At 36.0% G+C, this 18,761-nt stretch overlaps 1 protein-coding gene across 3 annotated transcripts in view; it reads left to right on the forward strand.

Annotated features, from left to right (window-relative positions):
* Cnot7 (CCR4-NOT transcription complex subunit 7) overlaps positions 1-18,184 on the forward strand; it is a 20,549-nt gene extending 2,365 nt beyond the window's left edge. For 2 of the 3 annotated variants that reach the window (XM_008844516.3, XM_017800977.2), the window contains exons 3-7: positions 1,986-2,179; positions 8,771-8,932; positions 11,634-11,778; positions 14,556-14,666; positions 16,595-18,184. In XM_008844516.3, coding sequence (XP_008842738.1) covers positions 1,986-2,179; positions 8,771-8,932; positions 11,634-11,778; positions 14,556-14,666; positions 16,595-16,723 — 741 coding nt within the window. In that variant the 3' untranslated portion in view covers positions 16,724-18,184. The remainder of the gene's footprint in view (positions 1-1,985; positions 2,180-8,770; positions 8,933-11,633; positions 11,779-14,555; positions 14,667-16,594) is intronic. The other variant, XM_008844517.3, reaches the window with a different exon arrangement.
* The last annotated feature ends 577 nt before the right edge of the window (positions 18,185-18,761 follow it).

Raw genomic sequence — 18,761 nt, forward strand, 5'->3', positions numbered from 1 at the left:
TATACATATATGTATGTGCTCATGCTGTCCAACCAAAACCCATCAGAAATATACCTTTAATTTGACAGGTTGAGTTTTTTTTAAAAACTCCTTGCATTTAAGGACAAGGTATTGGGAGTTGTGGACATTGAATAAAAGTGTAAAAGTACTTTAGGATTTGAGTTTTATTAAGTAGTTTAAGGACTTAAGGAAGCCAAGCTTTGCTGTCGATTGAATGCTGTCAGGAAGCCATGGTAATTCTATGGGTATCTTAGTAAGTCTTAGCTGGAGAGTGAGTAGATGAGACTGAGACCATAGTTACTGAGAGGCAGTCTCTCGTTTAGCTAGGGTGACAGGTGTAATTTTTTTTTTTTAATGGCTTGGGCCACTTCTTTTTTTCTTTGTCTTTTTTCAGACATAGTGACAGAATGTACTTGTCTGATGTTGAAAATTTGTGAAATTGATGACTTTCAATAGGGCCTATCTAAGAATGTCAGCTTACTTCTTAGCAATCCCAAGCCCTTGCTGGTAGGACACAATGAGCTTTTAGAAGCCAGGGAGTTCCTGGATGTCTTTTTCTTTTTTTAAACCAACTAAAACCAAATTAGATCTCATACAGAAACATTGTTGGTCTCCCATTAAAAAAAGTTGTCACTGGTGCCCCATGAGCACACCAGATTGTTAAGCAAGTCTTCAGTACAGGATATTCAGTCTGCCTAGATTGTGCAATTGTTTTTCTGCTTTACTATTAATACTTTGTGTTGCGGTTCCTCTTGTTTCCAGAACACTAGATTATCAGCTCCTTAAAGCAGTATTTTATTGTGTCTTACACATCTGTCCTTCCTCTCAGTTCTAACATAACATCTGCAATATACAGTAGTTGGCTGGCAATTGTACTAAATTTCAAATAGTGTTGATTTCTTTACTGTTTCATATTGACTTAATATGTTTTGTTTTTAACTCATTTGAATTCTCAGTCTAACCTATTTTCATAGTATTTTTATTACAAGTAACCACAAATAAGCTTTTCCTTGAGAATGAAGAGGATGATTGACTAAATTGAATATTGGTACATAAACAGCCTTCTATTTAATAAAGGTGCATGTATCCATAGTTAGAGCTGAAACTTTCTGTTTAGGCAGAGAGTTATTTTCCTATGCAGTGGAAATTCACAGTGGTCATTTTTCTCAGATGATAAGAAATAGCAGCATTGTAGAAATAATAGCGTTGTACAGAAGGATTGGGTGGTGTGCAATTTTGTCAAGCTCTCTGTGAGCTATACAGAAAATACTAGGTTAACCAAAGGAATTAGGTTGTTGATGTTTTGTATGATTTTCACGACAAGATAAACATCTCACAAAAGCAGTTGGAAAGCACAGTATGTTTTCTACTTTTTTAAAGAATTGTTTTTATGTGTATGAGTATATTGCATGAGTGTATTGCCTGTGTGTGTAAGTATACTTGTGTCCTGCAGTGCATGTGGAGGTCAGAAGAGAGCATTGGATTCTCCTGAAACTGGAGTTACAGGTGGTTGTTAGCCACCATGTGGGTGCTGGGAATTGAACATGGATCCTCTGCAGGAGCAGCTGGTGCTCTTAACCTCTGAGCCATCTCTCCTGCCCTGTTTTCTACTTTTTAATCAGTTCTTCATGCAGTTTGGGTTTATTTGGAATACCATAAGCATATATGCATATCCTTAGGAAATATAAGTTCATTATTTTTCTCTTCTTTTCCTATAGAGCAAATGTTTGGCTGCATTTATCATGTATACAGAGTAATTATATACTGGCAAATTCAAAGAAAGTAATTTATAAAGTTTCGTGGGTCTAAAAAGTAATGCTCTAGGAATTAGTTGTATATATATATATATATCTACTAGTTGAATATGAACATACAGAATATCTTTGTGATAGAATTCTCTGACTTGCATTAAAAATTATCTTGGGAATTTATGAATTGTATTTGTGACCATTTAGTAGATAACGAACCTTAAAATTCTTTTACAGGACACCGAGTTTCCAGGTGTGGTTGCAAGGCCCATTGGAGAATTTAGAAGCAATGCTGACTATCAATACCAACTATTGCGGTGTAATGTAGACTTGTTAAAGATAATTCAGCTAGGACTGACATTTATGAATGAGCAAGGAGAATACCCTCCAGGAACTTCAACTTGGCAGTTTAATTTTAAATTTAATTTGACGTAAGTAGGAAATAAATATATCTCATAAACTTTTCATTTTAATCTTAGGAATTGATTTTCCTTGTATAGTAAAATGCTAGGTGAATTTACCTGTAGTTATCTTAGAAATTTGTTAAATATAAAATTTCAAGAGCTTAGGCTTAAGAGATGAAAAGAATTGAGATCATAAAGACTTTTACTTTTAAAGAATTTAATTTTAGAGATGTTATTTCCAAAGTATGACTGCCACTTTTATGGAAAGTAGAACACTTTTACGTTTGTTTGTTTGTTTGTTCTGTCAATGTTTAATTAAGGTGCTGGAGATTAAGTCCAGGGTTTCATACATGCTAGGCCAATGTTTTATCATGAGCTACATCTCTGCCCCAAAACTTTAGGTATGGAAAATATATCTTCATAGAAAAAATAATCTTACTTTCACCTTCTTTTTTTCTCAGCATACATACTTTTTTTAATTTTTATTTTTTTGAGACAGAGTCTCACTAAGAAACTCTGACTGACTTAGAACTTGCTATGTAGACCAGGCTGGCCTGGAACTCAGAGATCCACCTGTCTCTGCCTCCCAAGTGCTGGGATTAAGGATGTGTGCCACCAAGCCCTGCACTTTCACATTTTTTACAATTTTATTATTTTTATTTTATGTATGTGAGAGTATTGCCTGCATGTATGGAAGTGTACCCACGTCATGCAATGCCTGTGGAGATCAGAGGAGGGCATCAGATTCCCCTGGAACCGGAGTTATAAACAGTTGTTAGCCATCATGTGGGTGCTGGGAATCAAACCCACTTCTTCTGCAAGAGCCATCTCTACAATCCCCACTTTCTCATTTTTGTGCACAGTATGAAATACATGCAGTTGAGGTGGGGCTTACGCTGGGCAGCAGGTTACCACTGTGCTCCAACCCCAGTCCACTATGTGCTTGCTTATTATATCACTCATCCTTCTTATGAAGAGAGTGTTATTTCATTCATACTTTGCTGTATAAGATTACTTGTCAGATACAGTAAGTTGTTTCATAGAAAGTTGGGTATATATATTCTCTTTTCAAATCAGTATTCTTCACTGACTGTTCCCATGTCAACCCACAGAACCTCTTAATTTACATACAGAAAAAGTGATGGTGTTGTTAAACCTTTGCTATATTAGAATCTCATGTCTAAGTCAAACCTTGGGGCTAAACTCAGTTCCCAAGTTAAAATGTTTCTACATTGTTTCCTGAGTCTTGATACCTTAAGGTACATCTGACCTTTTGACATTATGGCACAATGTTGTCATCTACAAAGTTCATGCTCAAGAACTACACAGTAGAGCTGCAAAACATACCAAAAAATCCAAAACAAATATCATAGTGTTTTAAGTTTATGATTTTGTGTTCGTGACTGTCCTGGGGCTCATGGGACTTGTGAGCTATAGATTGGACATGCCTGGTAGGGACAGGGGCAGATTATTATTGTTAAGGTGAGAAAATAAAATGTGTAGTATATTCTGAAGTATGTTATAATACTGTAATGCCTTTCGGTTTGATAGCATGCATTGATTTTTTTTATTACTATTTTATGTGTATGAGCCTGCATGTATGTAAGTATACCTGTGTTGTGCAGTGCCCACAGGAGCCAGCAGAGGGTATTAGATCCCCTGGAATTAGAATTACAGACTGTTGTTAGCCACTATGTGGGTGCTGAGATCAGAACTCAGGTCCTCTGTAAGAACAGCCAGTGATCTTAGCTGGTGAGCCATCTGTCCAGCCCCTACAGCCTGTATTTGTATAATATGATCAAACATCCTACATTAGTGTATCAATTGGTAAACATCCTTTGCTAGATGAATCCTAGTTTTAGTAGCAATGGCTTTCTTAGAAGTTTCTGAGCAGCATTTTTTTCTTATTCAGACGAAACTCTAGTTTTTCTACCCAATTTTACTACCATTCATACTAATGTTAGTGTCTTAGGAAATGAGTGAAGAGAAGACTATAGGGGTTAGTGAGATGGCTCAGTGCATGAAGGTGCCTGCTGCCTAACTTGGCAACATGAGTTCAATCCCTGGTACCCACATGATACAAGGAGAGAATCAACTCCTCAAGTTGATTTCTAACTTTTCCATTTTTGTTGTACTCATGTGCATGTACACACACACACACACACACACACACACACACACACACGAAAAATGTAATTAAAATACTCTTAAAAGAGAAAGGAATATAGTGAAAAATAGAATCAGAAAAAGTGAATTGGAAGATAAAACCAGTACTGCCTAATGTGCAGAATATCTTTTTCTTTTGGCGGGGAACTCACTATGTGGAACAGGCTGGCCTCAATCTCACAGAGATCTGCTTCCTTGTGCCACAACACCTGGATAAATATGGAGAGTATCTTGATAGCATCTTGGATATGTTGAAGAATGAAGAAGATTGACTTTCTTATTGAATGCCTAGAATGAATGTGTCCTTGTGCACTGGGCTCTATGGGTACAGTGTTGAGGAAGGTTGCTCACGGTCATTCAGACTTGATGTTTCCATCACTCTTCTGCCTCTTCCTTGTTTGGGAGCTTTGTATGTCCAGTCCTTGCTTGGCCCAAGTCAGGATTTCTTCTAGTTTTGCTAGCATTATTCTAAATTTTACCATTAACATCAAGGAAGTAACTGCAGATCATTATTTATATAGAGATTTGGAAATATACAGATATATGAAAAAGTGTTTATGCTTATAATGTATATTTTATTTCAAAATAGCAAGCATATAAAAATTATAGTCAAAATAGCATTAATTTCAAGTTCTAGTTGTAAGTGATATTTAACATTCTCTTATTTTTGAAGGTGTGACTGTAATATCTAAATCAAGAGTGTGTTAAAATGAACCATTTAGGAAGAAATAAAGGTCTTTACATAGGAAAGGATTTCTTTTGTTTTGCAGTGTAATTACTATACTTTTGTGGGCTTGAAAGCAAACATAATTTTTTAATGTTTGTTTTAAAGCTAGGACAGTTTTGTTCCTTTCTATAATGCTTGGTGATCTGCTAACAGTAAGGAGCCTGCACAAACTTAGCTAAGAAGCACAGTGGCACTCCAGTGCTCTAAGGTAGTTAGGTTCAGTGTTCTGAAGCAAACTGAGGTTATGGCCACCACTGTAACATACAGACTAAAAACTCTTAATACTGTTCTCACATTCTCTTTTCCCTTTGTATTACCTGATTGAGTATTAAAGGTTGTTGATGGGGTAAACGCTTTTATCTTTGAAAAAATTTTATCTTTGTTTTTTATATGCACGAATATTTTGTATGTAAGTGCACCTATTTCATGTAGTGTGCATGTTGGCCAGATGAGGGTGTCTGATCCTCTGAAACTGGAGTTACAGATGGTTGTTAGCTGCCACATGGGTGCTGGGAACCAAATTGAAGTCTTCTGTGAGAATAGCCAGTGCTCTTAACTGCTGAACCATTTCTCCAGCCCAGCAACAACTTGAGATTGTGACACTTTTTGTCTTTTTGCTTTTTCTGTTTATAAAAGTAATATGTTTCTTATTTATTTATTTTGGTCTTTTTTTGAGACAGGGTCTCCCTGTAGCCCCAGCTGTCCTGGAACTCACTATGTAGACTAGGCTGGCCTTGAACTCACAGAGATCCACCTGTGTGCTGAGATTAAAGGTGTGCACCACCATGCTCGGCACTAATAACATGTTTCTTAAAAAGTACAGAAAAGTAGAAACAGCTGTTACCAGTTTTCGAGCATTTCCTGTTGGTTGTTTTGCAACTATTTTAATTTGCCTGTGGTACATATTAAGACTATATCATTTATATGTTATATTGTTATTAGTAGTTCTTAGTAATCATTTACTCTAAACTTTTCCTTAATATTATAGTTTAACCATTTACTGTGGTTGGATATTTAGGTTATCCTTGGGGTTGTTCTTTAGTGAGACACTCTTGATGGTTCCTGACTTAAAATGATTCAACTTATCCTATTTTGACTTTATAATAGTATCGAAACTATGTATTCAACAGAAACTGACCATCAGATTTTGAAGTTTGATCTTTTCCTGGCTAGAAATGAATACTGTTATACATGGTTGTATAGCATCAGCAAGCACTGTCTCCCTGTCAGCCACTGCCTCATGGCTGTTTTACAGAGTACTTTGCTCCCAAATTATGATGCTTGGTTTATTAGGTAGTTTAAGTATATTTTCACCTTATATTATTATATTTTTCTAACTCTGCTGAGTTTATCAGGACATAACCTCATCATCAATCAAGGAGCATCTATATATCTTTAGATTTGTTTCCTTATTGTTCATACCTTTGCAGATTTTAGAGGCATGTATGTATTATCAATTTATTGAAGTATTAAATTCTCAGGGTAGCTAACCATATGTATATTTATGGCTGTTTGCATTCCAGTTTATTTTTATTTTAACTTCATAATTTTAGCATAAATTTAAATATACTGGCGTTTATATTTTTATGAAAGCCACTTTTACTTATAAAGGAAAGTATGTGTATGAAAGTAAGTGACAGGAGGGGTACTGTGTCAACTCTTTGGGTATCTGTGAGTTGATTGAGGAGTAGTTTAATGTTGAAGAAAACCCATGTGTTTGGAAATGTGAGTTTTGGTAGTAGGGTATGTTTAAAATGATAATTTCAGTACATTTACATAGTTGAGTTAGTAGATAGTAGATCTTTAGGATATTATCTGAGAATAGCCAAAAGGCAGTGGTGTCTATAGAGATTCATACATGGTTTTCACTCATTCTCAGTGTTATACCAGGTATTTCGCTACTTTAAATGTTGACTAATTGATTCATCTTTAACACCATTTATAATCATTTTGAACAATGAATCTTACAGTCAGTAAGCCAACACCAGCAGCAATTCTTATACGGTGTTTTAGTAATTTTTAAGGTTAGTTTATTTTAATATTTCCCCTTTATTGCTGGGATATTTGAGGGTAGAGAAGGCAGAGTGCAAAGATTTAAAAACTTGCTACTATCAGAAAAGGGTAGAGCACCGTGTTGGAGAAATGACTTGTAACAGTTAGGAACCTTTCCTTACTGCATTCTTACCTGCATAGTCATGAGTTGGTTATTATAAAACATGAGATTTGTACCAATTTATAAAGTATCTGTTTCCAAAAAGTTTAGATGCAAGTACGTAGAATTAAATGAATTAAGCTATGTGAACTATGCAGGAAAAAAGAGAAAGCAACTGTGCATATATCTTTGTTTGCCAAACTTACTTTATTATAAAATACCCGAGGTGCTCCTCCAGGTCTCTCACCTGGAAATTGTGATTCAATAGGTCTGGGACTTCAATGGGACCTGGGAATCCATATTTTTGGTAAGTTCTCCTGGTGATTGTTATCATTGGGCAAGTTTGGGAAATAATGACTTAAACAGTACAAAACTCACTATTCTACTTAACTGATACATTATTTAATTGGATAATAGTGATATAATGTTGAGCAAACTAAAATAAATAGAGGATATGGCCAGGAGTAATGTGCGTCTGGAGAAGAATCTGTTGGAGTTTTGGTTGCTTTCATTTGCACTCAGTTTATTCTATCTTTTGTAAAAATTTTTATAGGAAATATTGACTTAAAGTGACTGTTGTGGCTCTTTTCTGGGTTTTAAATGTTTCAGTTGTTAGCTTTGTTATTTGTTCCTGGTGCCCAGGATCTAAAAGTGAGCTTTGAAATTATATTAGAAAGAAATTGATTTCCAGAGAATAAACCATAAAAATACTTTTGGTCAAAATCAAACATTTCTTTTGGCTTAGTTTTATTAAAGTCTTTTAATAGAAATTTATTTTGGTAATGGTTTAAACCAGTGTTCTTTAAAGAGGTGACTGACTAAATGGTAAATCCACAAAGTATTTTTTCATGAATTCTCAACCTTTTAATGTAATATTTTGGATGTATAACTGTTGTGCTTGGAAATTAGAGATGGCTTCCTTTCCATCTTGAAAGTGAAGTCTTGAAAGGCTGGTGATTTCCTTGCTTGGTTTTGGAAGGCAGTCTTTAGAATTGTGATTGCTGGAAGGAGAAATTGCTGTCATAACTGAGTTCTTAATTTTAAATAGTTCTGTGATTATTAGAGCCAGTTGAAAGGCTAGTCATTGTGAAAGGAGGCAGCTCCTTTTTCTTTAAGATGGAATGTAGTTTTAACTCAGTCACTCAAGATTTGGCTGGTTGTTCTGAGAACATGAGAGGTGTGCATAGCTTCTTATCACTGTGGCTCCATTTGGCAGCATTAAAATGCTCCAGAGCCCAAGAGCCCCTGAAAAGAACAAGTCTGTGGTAGCCTCTGGTGAGTAAAAGACCCTTTTTAAGCCTGGTGAAATGATGTAATGTGTAGAAGGCCAATGAAATTGAGCTGAGAGTAAGGGCCATTGGACTGTTTCAAGTGATTATTTTAACAGTTTCCTGAAGTAATGACCCTTGTATTTAAATTGTATTTTCCTTGATAGTTGTAAATCATTTGAGCAGTTGGACTGAAACCAGTTTTCTGTCTTGTTTCTGGTACTGTAGTTGTAGATGTTAAGTGGGAGAAAAACTGTTTTAAGTAGTGGCATTTTTGAACATTATCTTTCTCTTTCTCCTGCCAGGGAAGACATGTATGCTCAAGACTCTATAGAGCTACTGACAACATCTGGTATCCAGTTTAAGAAACACGAGGAAGAAGGAATTGAGACCCAGTACTTTGCAGAACTTCTTATGACTTCAGGAGTGGTCCTTTGTGAAGGGGTCAAATGGCTGTCGTTTCATAGGTAAAAAGATTGTGTTTGAGCTTCCATCCTGTATCTGCCTTACCCTTCCTTGGGTCATAATATTAGAAATTTCAGACTAAGTTCTAGAACAAACTTACTACTAGGTAGCTGTCTTCTACCTCTTATGAAGCTAATGTTGTCTAATTTACCTTTAATAGGGGATCTATTTTAGCCTGTGAGAGGTAGTGTTCCTTTGGTGGAAACAGTACAAACTAGAAAAATAGACCTTTGTTGAAATCTGGCAGTCATTAAGGATCTGTGTCTCTTAGGGCTCTTTACCATTTCTGATCCTTAGTTTTTATGTTTATAAAGAAGCCATTTTTTTTTAATTGCTTGAGTACCTTCCTTATTTTAGCCACTGCGCTAAGATTCTAAAACTGAACAAAACAGAATAAAATTCTCCTCCCCATGTAATTTACATTCTTCTGAGGATAGACCAACAATTTTCAGTAGCCTAATTTCTAGTGTTGTTTGTTAAACAATAATAAATTCTATGAAGAAAAATTGAAGAACAAAGAGAATGTTATGGGTAGATATTTAGGTAATTTTTTTAATAGAATGATTGAGAAAGCTACCCTTAGAAGAAACATCTTGCAGATTTTTCTCAATGGTCAGTAACAACCATTTAAACATCTAGTAAAGTATTTTGCAGTGTGTGTGTGGTGACTTAATTCTTTATTATTATAAAATAAAACGATCATTGAAGAGGATTTCAGCAAAGGAAATTAATTCTGTTTTATAAATGTAGACTTAAATGTGGGAGAAAATGTTCTGTGTGAGTAAAGTAAATTGGCGTTCCATGACCTGAAAGTAACCTTTGAAATTGTTACTTGTTATTTATGTCTTTGTTGCAGGCTTTTGCTCTGTATCTTAGGCTATATTATGTTTTTTTAAAAATACTGTGTTACTCAGGTCTTGATGCTCTTACTCTTGATTCCCTTCACATATTAAAAAATATTTTTCTTTTATTTATCTTTATATTATATGTATGAGTATTTTGCCTGTATGTATATTACATGCATCTGTGTCAGGTTGTGCCTACAGCTACCAGAAGAGGGTGTCAGATTCCCTGGAACTGGAGTTTTAGCCACCATGTGGGTGCTGGGAACCAAACCCAACTCCTCTGCAAGAGCAGCCAGTGTTCTTTACCACTGAGCCATCTCTTCAGCTCTCCACATTTCTTTTAAATATGAGTCTTCTACATGGAATGATTAAGGTGATGGATGATTCCTATTGCAATCTTTGATGTAATGATACAGAGAGCTTGAGTTGTAAATACTGAACATAGGCATTCTCTCATGAACTTTCCTGTTTCTTTTCATAAAAACAAACAACTAGAGGGCATAGTTCTGTTCTTTTAGTGTATATGACACATACTTTCACTCAAAAGAAATATTTTGAACAAGTACTGTTGGCTGAGGGTAGTGAGATGAACAAACCAGAGTGTTCATGTTTTCTTTAAGTTTTTATGGTCTACAGTAGCCTATAGTATATTCATTTACCAACCTATAATACTTATATTATTAAATGTCATCACTATTTTCTTTATTTCTATTTTATTAAAGAGTAATTTTTTGAAGTTATAAATCCTAAACTATAATACAATCTTACTTCACTGGTAGTAAGCAAAAGTCATAGTGACTATTCTATATAGCTGGCTGGTTACTTCCTTGCTAACTAATAATAAATTTATGTTTCTACCCTTGAGTACTTGTGCTGTAGATCATCAGTGGTAAAGCTCCTCCTCTTTCAAATTAGAAGTAAAATGGTAAACATATAAAAATTTTATTTTAGGGCCAGGCATGGTAGTGCATGCCTTTAATCAGGAGGCAGAGACTGGTGGATCTCTGTGAAATTGAGGTGAGCCTGGTCTGCATGGTGAGGCCTACTGGGGCTATAAAATGACCACACACCCCACGTCCCCCTGTAAAAATAAAAAATCAATTATTTTGTTTCTCTTCCAAAAGATAAGTTCAATGATTTCTCTTGTCAAATATGAGTTCAAGCTGTATATAACGGAAAGATACTTTAAAACTATGATTCCTGTCCTTCAGTGAAGAAAACCCATGTGCTTCAAGTTTAGACGCAAGTAGCTTCTGCTTTATAAGAGCTCTTTGTGAGCTGAGTCCTTCAAAAAGGCTTGCTGTCAAAGACAGTCAAAAGAAAGGTGTGTGTGAATTCAGGAGTGGAGGGAGTTAGGCAGCTGTGGAAAAGGCTAGAGATAGGGATATGCGATCTCAGTCTGAGGCAGTGGGAGTTTGTATTCCATCATGTAAGATGAAATAGTTCTCAACTGTTTCTATATTCACGTTTTTCATCTGCAACCCATCCACTGATAATGTCTCTTGGAGATTTATATTGAGATAGGAACAAAATTTGAAGAAATGTACATACTAATGAAGTCACTTTGGGAAAATGAAATACTCCATTAGAGGTTCTTTGGACTTAGTCTTGGGAAGTAGGTTACCATCTCATGTAAATGGTGAGAAGGTTTTGCATGATTTTGGCCTTTGGAATACCATGTTGTTCTGGCTTGTAAGATTTTTGGCCAGCTTCCCATGGATATGTTTCTTTGCTGTTTGCCTTTTTTGTTGTTGCTCTCTTTTTTGTCTGTAGTATGACTTCTTAAAAAATTTACATCTGAGAAACATTTCTTTCATTCTATGGCACTTACATGGTGTGCCTTTAATCTTTTTATTAGTGGTTATGACTTTGGCTATTTAATCAAAATCCTGACCAACTCTAACTTGCCTGAAGAAGAACTTGACTTCTTTGAGATCCTTCGATTATTTTTTCCTGTCATTTACGATGTGAAGTACCTCATGAAGAGCTGCAAAAATCTCAAGGTAAGACTTGCAGTGGCTTTATTTGCAACCAGCACATTTTTTTAGAGAAGTAACTTTAACTTGCATATCATACTAGGCCTGGATTAGTTAGTATTTTAAAATTTTGTATCACATTCATTTATATTACCTGATCATTTGAGACTTATAGAAGTAGTAATTTATAGGTAATCGCTCTTTAAAACTTCAGTATATCTTGGCAGAATGTGTTTTTTTTAAGTACTATTATGTATCTATGTATTTGTGAGCTTTAGTATTATCATTTGTGTGTGTGTGTGTGTGTCATGTGCACCGTGTACATTAACAAATCTGGTAAAGTCAGAAGAGGGTGTCTGATTCTCCTGGAGCTGGAGTTATAGATGTTTGTAAGAGGCCACATGCGTGTTGGAAACCAAACCTAAATCCTCTGTAAGAGCAATAAGTGCTCTTCACCTCTGAGCCATCTCCCAGCCCCTAGAATAAGATTTTAACAAAAGTCAATTTAAGGGCCAGACTTTTTTTTGTTATTGCTGCCAGATTGAAAATCATGGACCAAAACAAACATGTGAGGACTAATGGGGCTCTCATGTGCACAGAAGCACAGGTTCTCAGTCTGCCAGCATGCATACTATCTGTCATACAAGATAAAAATTTTGAGTTGGCCAGGAGAGGACAGAGATCTTCATTAGTGTGGTAAGAACAGTTGTTTCCTTCAGATTATCTACATGAAAGATTTTTTTTTCCCCTTCATTCTTGTTGAAGGATAATGTTATTGAATGTCATAACTAGGACTACCTATTTACTTGAAGTAATTACTCTAGTAATTGTATAAAGTCTACTTAGACAGTAGCTCTTCTGACACTACTTAACATACGTAAGCACTATTTTAAATTTCTGAACAGTAATTCTATCAAAACAAATGTTTCCTGGTTAAAGAAAAGTGCTCTTTAAGAGTAAATTTATGTGTGTTGGCCTAGATCCTTGGCAATACAGTAGTTTTTTTGTTTGTTTGTTTTTTTGGTGTATATATTTAAGCTGTAACAGAGGAAACGTAAATGTATTCAGGTACTATGGTTGCTTTATAGCCAGAATTGTTACTTCAGTAAAAGCAAGATTGGTCAAGTTCTCCCCTTGCCAATCTTCAGAAAAGAACAAATAAAGTCTCCCTTTTAGGAGATGGTAAGGACTTTAAGAGTTTTACTTCAGCAGAAGCAATATGGGAATTGAGTATGGAAATTTTTATTTTTTAAAAAATGAACTGAGGGGCTGGAGAGATGGCTCAGCAGTTAAGAACACTGGTTGTTCTTGCAGAAGACCTGGGTTTGAATCCCAGCAACCACATGGCAGCTAACAACTGTCTGTAACTCCAGTCCCAGGGGATCCAATAGCCTCTTCTGACCAATGCAGGCATTGCATGATACAGGTACACTTACATGCAGGCAATACACACATACACATAAAATAAAAATAAATAAAATTTTTTAAAAAAACAAATTGTAGGACAGTTTGTCTCTAAGGTAGGTATGCTGCCTATGCAACTAGGGAAAGTTTTAAGGAAGATTACTCATGCCTGTGTCAGCTGAAAGTAACAGGATTCTGTGTAATTTGAGGAGTCTCAATAGTGAATTTATAGCAGCATATCCTGCCTACCCCACAAATGTACAGCATGTTGAGAACTTACAGCTGTCTTGTTTTAATCCAGCTCTAGAAATGGCACAATGATAGTTTTCAGGAACAGAGTATGAAATATTGGCTCAGTATGTGTATGCCATCGAGAAATGTCTGAAAATGTGTTGTGTGGCTGCTTATGTTAAAAGTTTAGGCTAGTGACAAGGGTGCTTTGTGACCTACAGTCAGCCAGACCATTCTTTTCTGTTCTTCTCTACTGCTGTGAGCAACTGCTAATGATACCTAGCATTCAAAATATTTTTAGTACAGAGGCGACTGCACTGCAGAGCACTGTACCAGCCTCTGTTGAACGGCTGGTTTGATCACAAAAAAGTTTCATACTGGGGCTGGAGAGATGACTCAGTTGCTAAGAGTACTGGCTGCTTTTGCAAAGGACCCAGGTTCAAATTCCAGCACCCACATGGCAGCTAACAGTTGTCTGTAACTCCAGTTCCAAGGGATCTGACGCCCTCTTCTGTCCTTGGGCACTGCATGACATGGGTGCACTTACACGCATGCGTGCATAACACTCACATACATAAAAATAAATCAAAAATATTTCATACTTATAAAATTGTTTTCTTAACAGACAAAACTAAAGCAAAGCATATAGTGAATTGACAGTGATTTGATTACTTACAACATCTTTTTGTTAAACTTAAAATGATTTTAAAACTTTAGAGATGGATTGGTGGAAAATGTAAAAGAAACTGCCTCCATCTCCTGAGTTGTTTAATGACCGCTAGATCAATATACTGAATGTAGTTGCTGTTTGTTCCCTGAATATGATTACTTCTTCCATATCTTTAGGCAAATTCTTTGCCTGTTGTATTCCTTAAAATAAATAATCAAGATAAATTTTTTCAATTAGATTTCATTTTATAATAAATTATAGGCTTACTCTTAGCAAATAAATTAGGAAGTCATATTTTCTTAGCGCCCTTCACTCTCTTCATAAGGTTTGTCTTTACAAAAAGAAGTTCATCCATATTTTAATCAATGTCTTTAAGTTTGTGATTTGTGAATTCATGTAAGTACCCTGTGGCTAACCAGGTGTGCTACTAGATCTCCATGATGTGTGAATTCGGATACCAACGTATGTTTTTCTCTGACAAGCAATTTTTTTCTCCTAGGGTGGATTACAGGAAGTTGCTGAACAGTTGGAGCTGGAAAGGATAGGACCCCAACATCAAGCAGGATCTGATTCGTTGCTTACTGGAATGGCCTTTTTCAAAATGAGAGAAGTATGAAGACATCAGTGCCTTTTTCTTGGTTGCTAGGTAGAGGGCGTTAGAAATCTGATGACTAAAGTTTGGGGCCATAAGAACCTACTAAGTGAGGACATAATTAAAGATGCTATGTGTTACATCTACCACACTTGAATCAAAGTGTTCAGTAACTCCTCCTGAAATGTAATTCAGAAGGAAATGAAGGAATAAGTTCTTTGTAATAAAAGTTTAAGCTATTGTTAATGGAAGAGTAAGTTCTTTGTAGAGTATCAAAAAAATGATACTGTTGTGGAAATCATGCACCTCAAAGCCTGTTATTTCTCAGGTGAATAAGCAGACCAGAGACTGGTAACTTACCTAAGATCAAACAGTATTAGTGGAGAACTCTAGAGGTCTTAGACTCCATCAGTGCTCCTTCTTCCAAGTCGGGAAGTTTGTAGGTTAGATTTTTCTTGGTGTGACCTTCTCTTAGACTTTAAAGTGGTGGCGAAAAATGTGTTTGCTCATGTTATTGTTTATTTTATAGATTTTATAAAATAGAACTTACACTTAAAATTTTTTAAATTTATTTTTATGTTTCAATGTTTTGCCTGCATGTATGTAAGTGCACAGTGTGCATGAAATGTCCCCAGAGGCCAGAAGAGGGCATTAGATCTCTTGGAACTAGAATTTTGGATGGTCGTTAGCTGCCATATGGGTGCTAGGAACCGAACCCTGGTCCTCTGACAGAGTAGCCAGTGCTCTTACTTTGTTTTGTCTTTGAGACAAGGTCCCCTATAGCCCCAGCCGCTGTGGAACTCACCATGTAGACTAGGCTGACCTCGATCTCACAGTGATCTGCCTACTTCTACCTCCTGAATGCAGGGATTAAGGCATGTGCCACCAAGCCCAGCGCCGATCAGTGCTCTTCACCACTGAGCCATCTCTCCAGCCCCTGAGAACTTACACTTTTTATCGTATTAAGGCTTAAAAGGGGTTTTGAATTCTAATGAGTTTCAATCTGAAGTTGTAGTTGAATCAAAACTACTGGGAAGTCCCTTTGTGACAAAAGGCAGGTAAAAATACCAAATAAAAAGTTGTTAGGAGTGGAAGAATGAAGTTTACTGACACTGATCTATTCTAAGTTTGGATAATTAGGTAATAGGCATAAGTCTACTTCATTTGGGATAATGCTAAAAGGAAATAGGTTGTGCAAAACCATAATAGGATGGACTGTTTTTTTGCCTACAATAACATTGTTCCTTTTGCAAAATATGTGCTCTGGATTTTGAGTATGTTCTCTTGGTGGAAGAGTGCTGATGATAGAAAAGCATTGGATTTGTTTGCCAGGTAGTATTGGCTCAGAAGTGATTTGCCTGACAAGTGAATACTTTTGTTTCATACTCCTTCCTAAGGCTTCATTATAGAATTAGAAGCCCCTTTTGGTTTTCATCTTTGCATCTTAACTATGCCCTAGTGGTTTAGTCAGTTTCAGGCACTAATCTGTTACCTTTATCCTGGCTTCTTTGAGGACAGTAATGTCATGAGAATGTTCAGGTGTTGACTTTAACATTTTTAGGGTTTTGTTCTGATCAACTCAGCCTTGTACATAGATTTAAGGCAACGTAAAATGGCACCACTCTCCCAGCCCCAACCCCATCATCTCTCTCACTCTGTTGAGTATTGTTATATTAATGGACTGAGAATATCTGCTTTCAATGCTCATAAATTATAAAAATACTGTAAATGTTAATGAGAAAGACGTATTTGTACTTTAAAGAAAGTGTCCTTTGATAGCTGCAGTTTAGGGTCCTCAGTCTTGTTATATATACAGTGTCTAGCATCAAAAGGAACATCATTAGCATAGCTAATGAACAGTCATTACTGTTGCTGAAATGTAAATTGCAAGTGGTACTTTGTGGTTAAAATGATCTCTTTTTTTCCCTTTCAAAATTCCTTTTTAGATGTTCTTTGAAGATCATATTGATGATGCCAAATACTGTGGTCATTTATATGGCCTTGGTTCTGGTTCATCCTATGTACAGAATGGCACAGGGAATGCATATGAAGAGGAAGCCAACAAGCAGTCATGACATGAAATAGTCATTTTATTTTATATGAGTTACATACATGCTTGTATATAGGTTTTATCTCTGGTTGAATTCCTTAAATGATAGACAATACCTTTTCTCTCCCCTTTTGTAGCCCATTATTTTCTGTCTTTTAGTACTAAGTATGACCTTTCCTATCTCTGATCTTAATAAATAAAAGTACATTCAGGTTAAATCTGGCCTTAATTTAATATACTTGTTCTCAAGCATGTGTGACAAAGTTACATCATACTAAATAATTTGATAAACTTTGCCCACTTGAGCTTGGTTTTGTTTTTCCCTTTTTTTAAATTAACTAGCATTGACTGTAATTTATTTCCCTGTCTCGTGTCTCTCCCTTCCATTCTGCAGTACTTCTAGGTATTTGAGCTTGTGGACCATCAATTTTGCACTTTAGAGTGATTCTAATCTATTTTATCAGAAACTGTGGTTTTTCTTGCTCTTAGCTGGAAAAATGACCATCTGCCAACTTTTTACAGTATTTGCTTGTTTTTGACGTTCAGGATACAGCACATGCATTGTATAAACTGTTGATTCAGCAAGACTAACAGAAAAAGACAAGGAACTACTGAAGAGCTTAGTAACTACTGCTTCTGTACGTAGTGTTTAATCTTCCAAGCACATCTAATGTCTGTTGGTTTCTAATTGACATTTGTAGGCTGCTCTGTGACTGAAGACTTTTCAAACCAGCTTTACACCCTTCAGGAGAAAACCCCTGATGTGATTATACATTTACTGTCTGCCAGAGAATTGGCATGCAAAATGTTGAAGCTACAGCTATTTTATGATAATGCACTTCCCTCGATCTGGTTCTTTTACCCGCATCACTGTTTACCTTATTGTTTTATAGCCATACTTATGATGTGCTTGTTGGTTACACAAATCAGCTTCTTTGAAGTCCAAAGATAGTCTTTAGGTACATTTTATATCAAATTAAAAGACAAAAATTGTGCTTTCATAGTTGCTACAAAGATAAATAATGGAGAGATTTGGTGCAAAATAACAAAAGGCAAAATACACACACACACACACACACACACAGATCTAATAAAATCACCTGAGGAGTGTAATGTTTGTTTATTTTTTTGTGTATATCTTTGCAATCTATTTTATATATATTGACAAAAGAGACTGTGAACTATTTAGCCATGCAGAATATGTGACCAGACCAGAGCATGTGTTGGAAGATGTTTTGGTAATCATTAACTGTTCCCTGAAGTGATGGACTACAAATTGTAATGTGTTATCTCCGCTTCAGTCAGTAATACTAGAAAATACCCAAATGTTAGCAATGTAGATTGTTTCCCTTGTACATTCTTTATTGATGATATTACAGTGCTGTACCTGGCAGTCCTTTTTAAACAAAACATTATTTGCAAAACAGAGGGTATTATTTGTTTTTAAGGCTTTTGTAAATAAAGGCTTCAGAAGTGTTTTCGTATATGTTTGATGACTGACTGTTTTGAAGTACTTACTTGGGAGAATGTGAAATACTTGAACTGTTTTCTTTGGGCAGCAGGACTCCGTATCTGTCCTACGCCCTTTAGCTATAGGTGGGCTTTTTTGTTTTTGTTTTTGTTTTTTTTTTCAAAAGATTGGTCTTTTGTTGTTGTTGATGTTGTAAGTTGCAGAAAGGCCAGCTGGTCCTTAGGCTACTGCACTCCAGCATGGGATCTTCCCATAAGACAAAGCTTTTGACCCGACTGGAGGGTGATTCGTCTTTTACCTGAAAAATCACTCTGAACCTTTTGCATTTCAACAGTGTTGTCTTTTTCTTGACTTTTATGAGTACCTCAGCTGGATAAGTAAGAATCTCTCGGTGTGATGGCTCACATCTGTAATCCTAGCAGTCAGGGGTAGAAGTAGAATTGTGAGTTCAGCAGTAGAACCTGGAACCCTGGGTTCTATGCCCCGCACCTCCATGAAAGAAAAGGGACTCTTCTTTTGACTTTTCTAAGACTTAGAAACTATATTTGGTATAACTTACTGTGGCTAACAACGGTCCTTAACTCCAGTTCCA

Source organism: Nannospalax galili, unplaced genomic scaffold (assembly GCF_000622305.1).
Source record: "Nannospalax galili isolate Female #2095 unplaced genomic scaffold, S.galili_v1.0 scaffold242, whole genome shotgun sequence".
Classification (NCBI taxonomy): Eukaryota; Metazoa; Chordata; class Mammalia; order Rodentia; family Spalacidae; genus Nannospalax; species Nannospalax galili.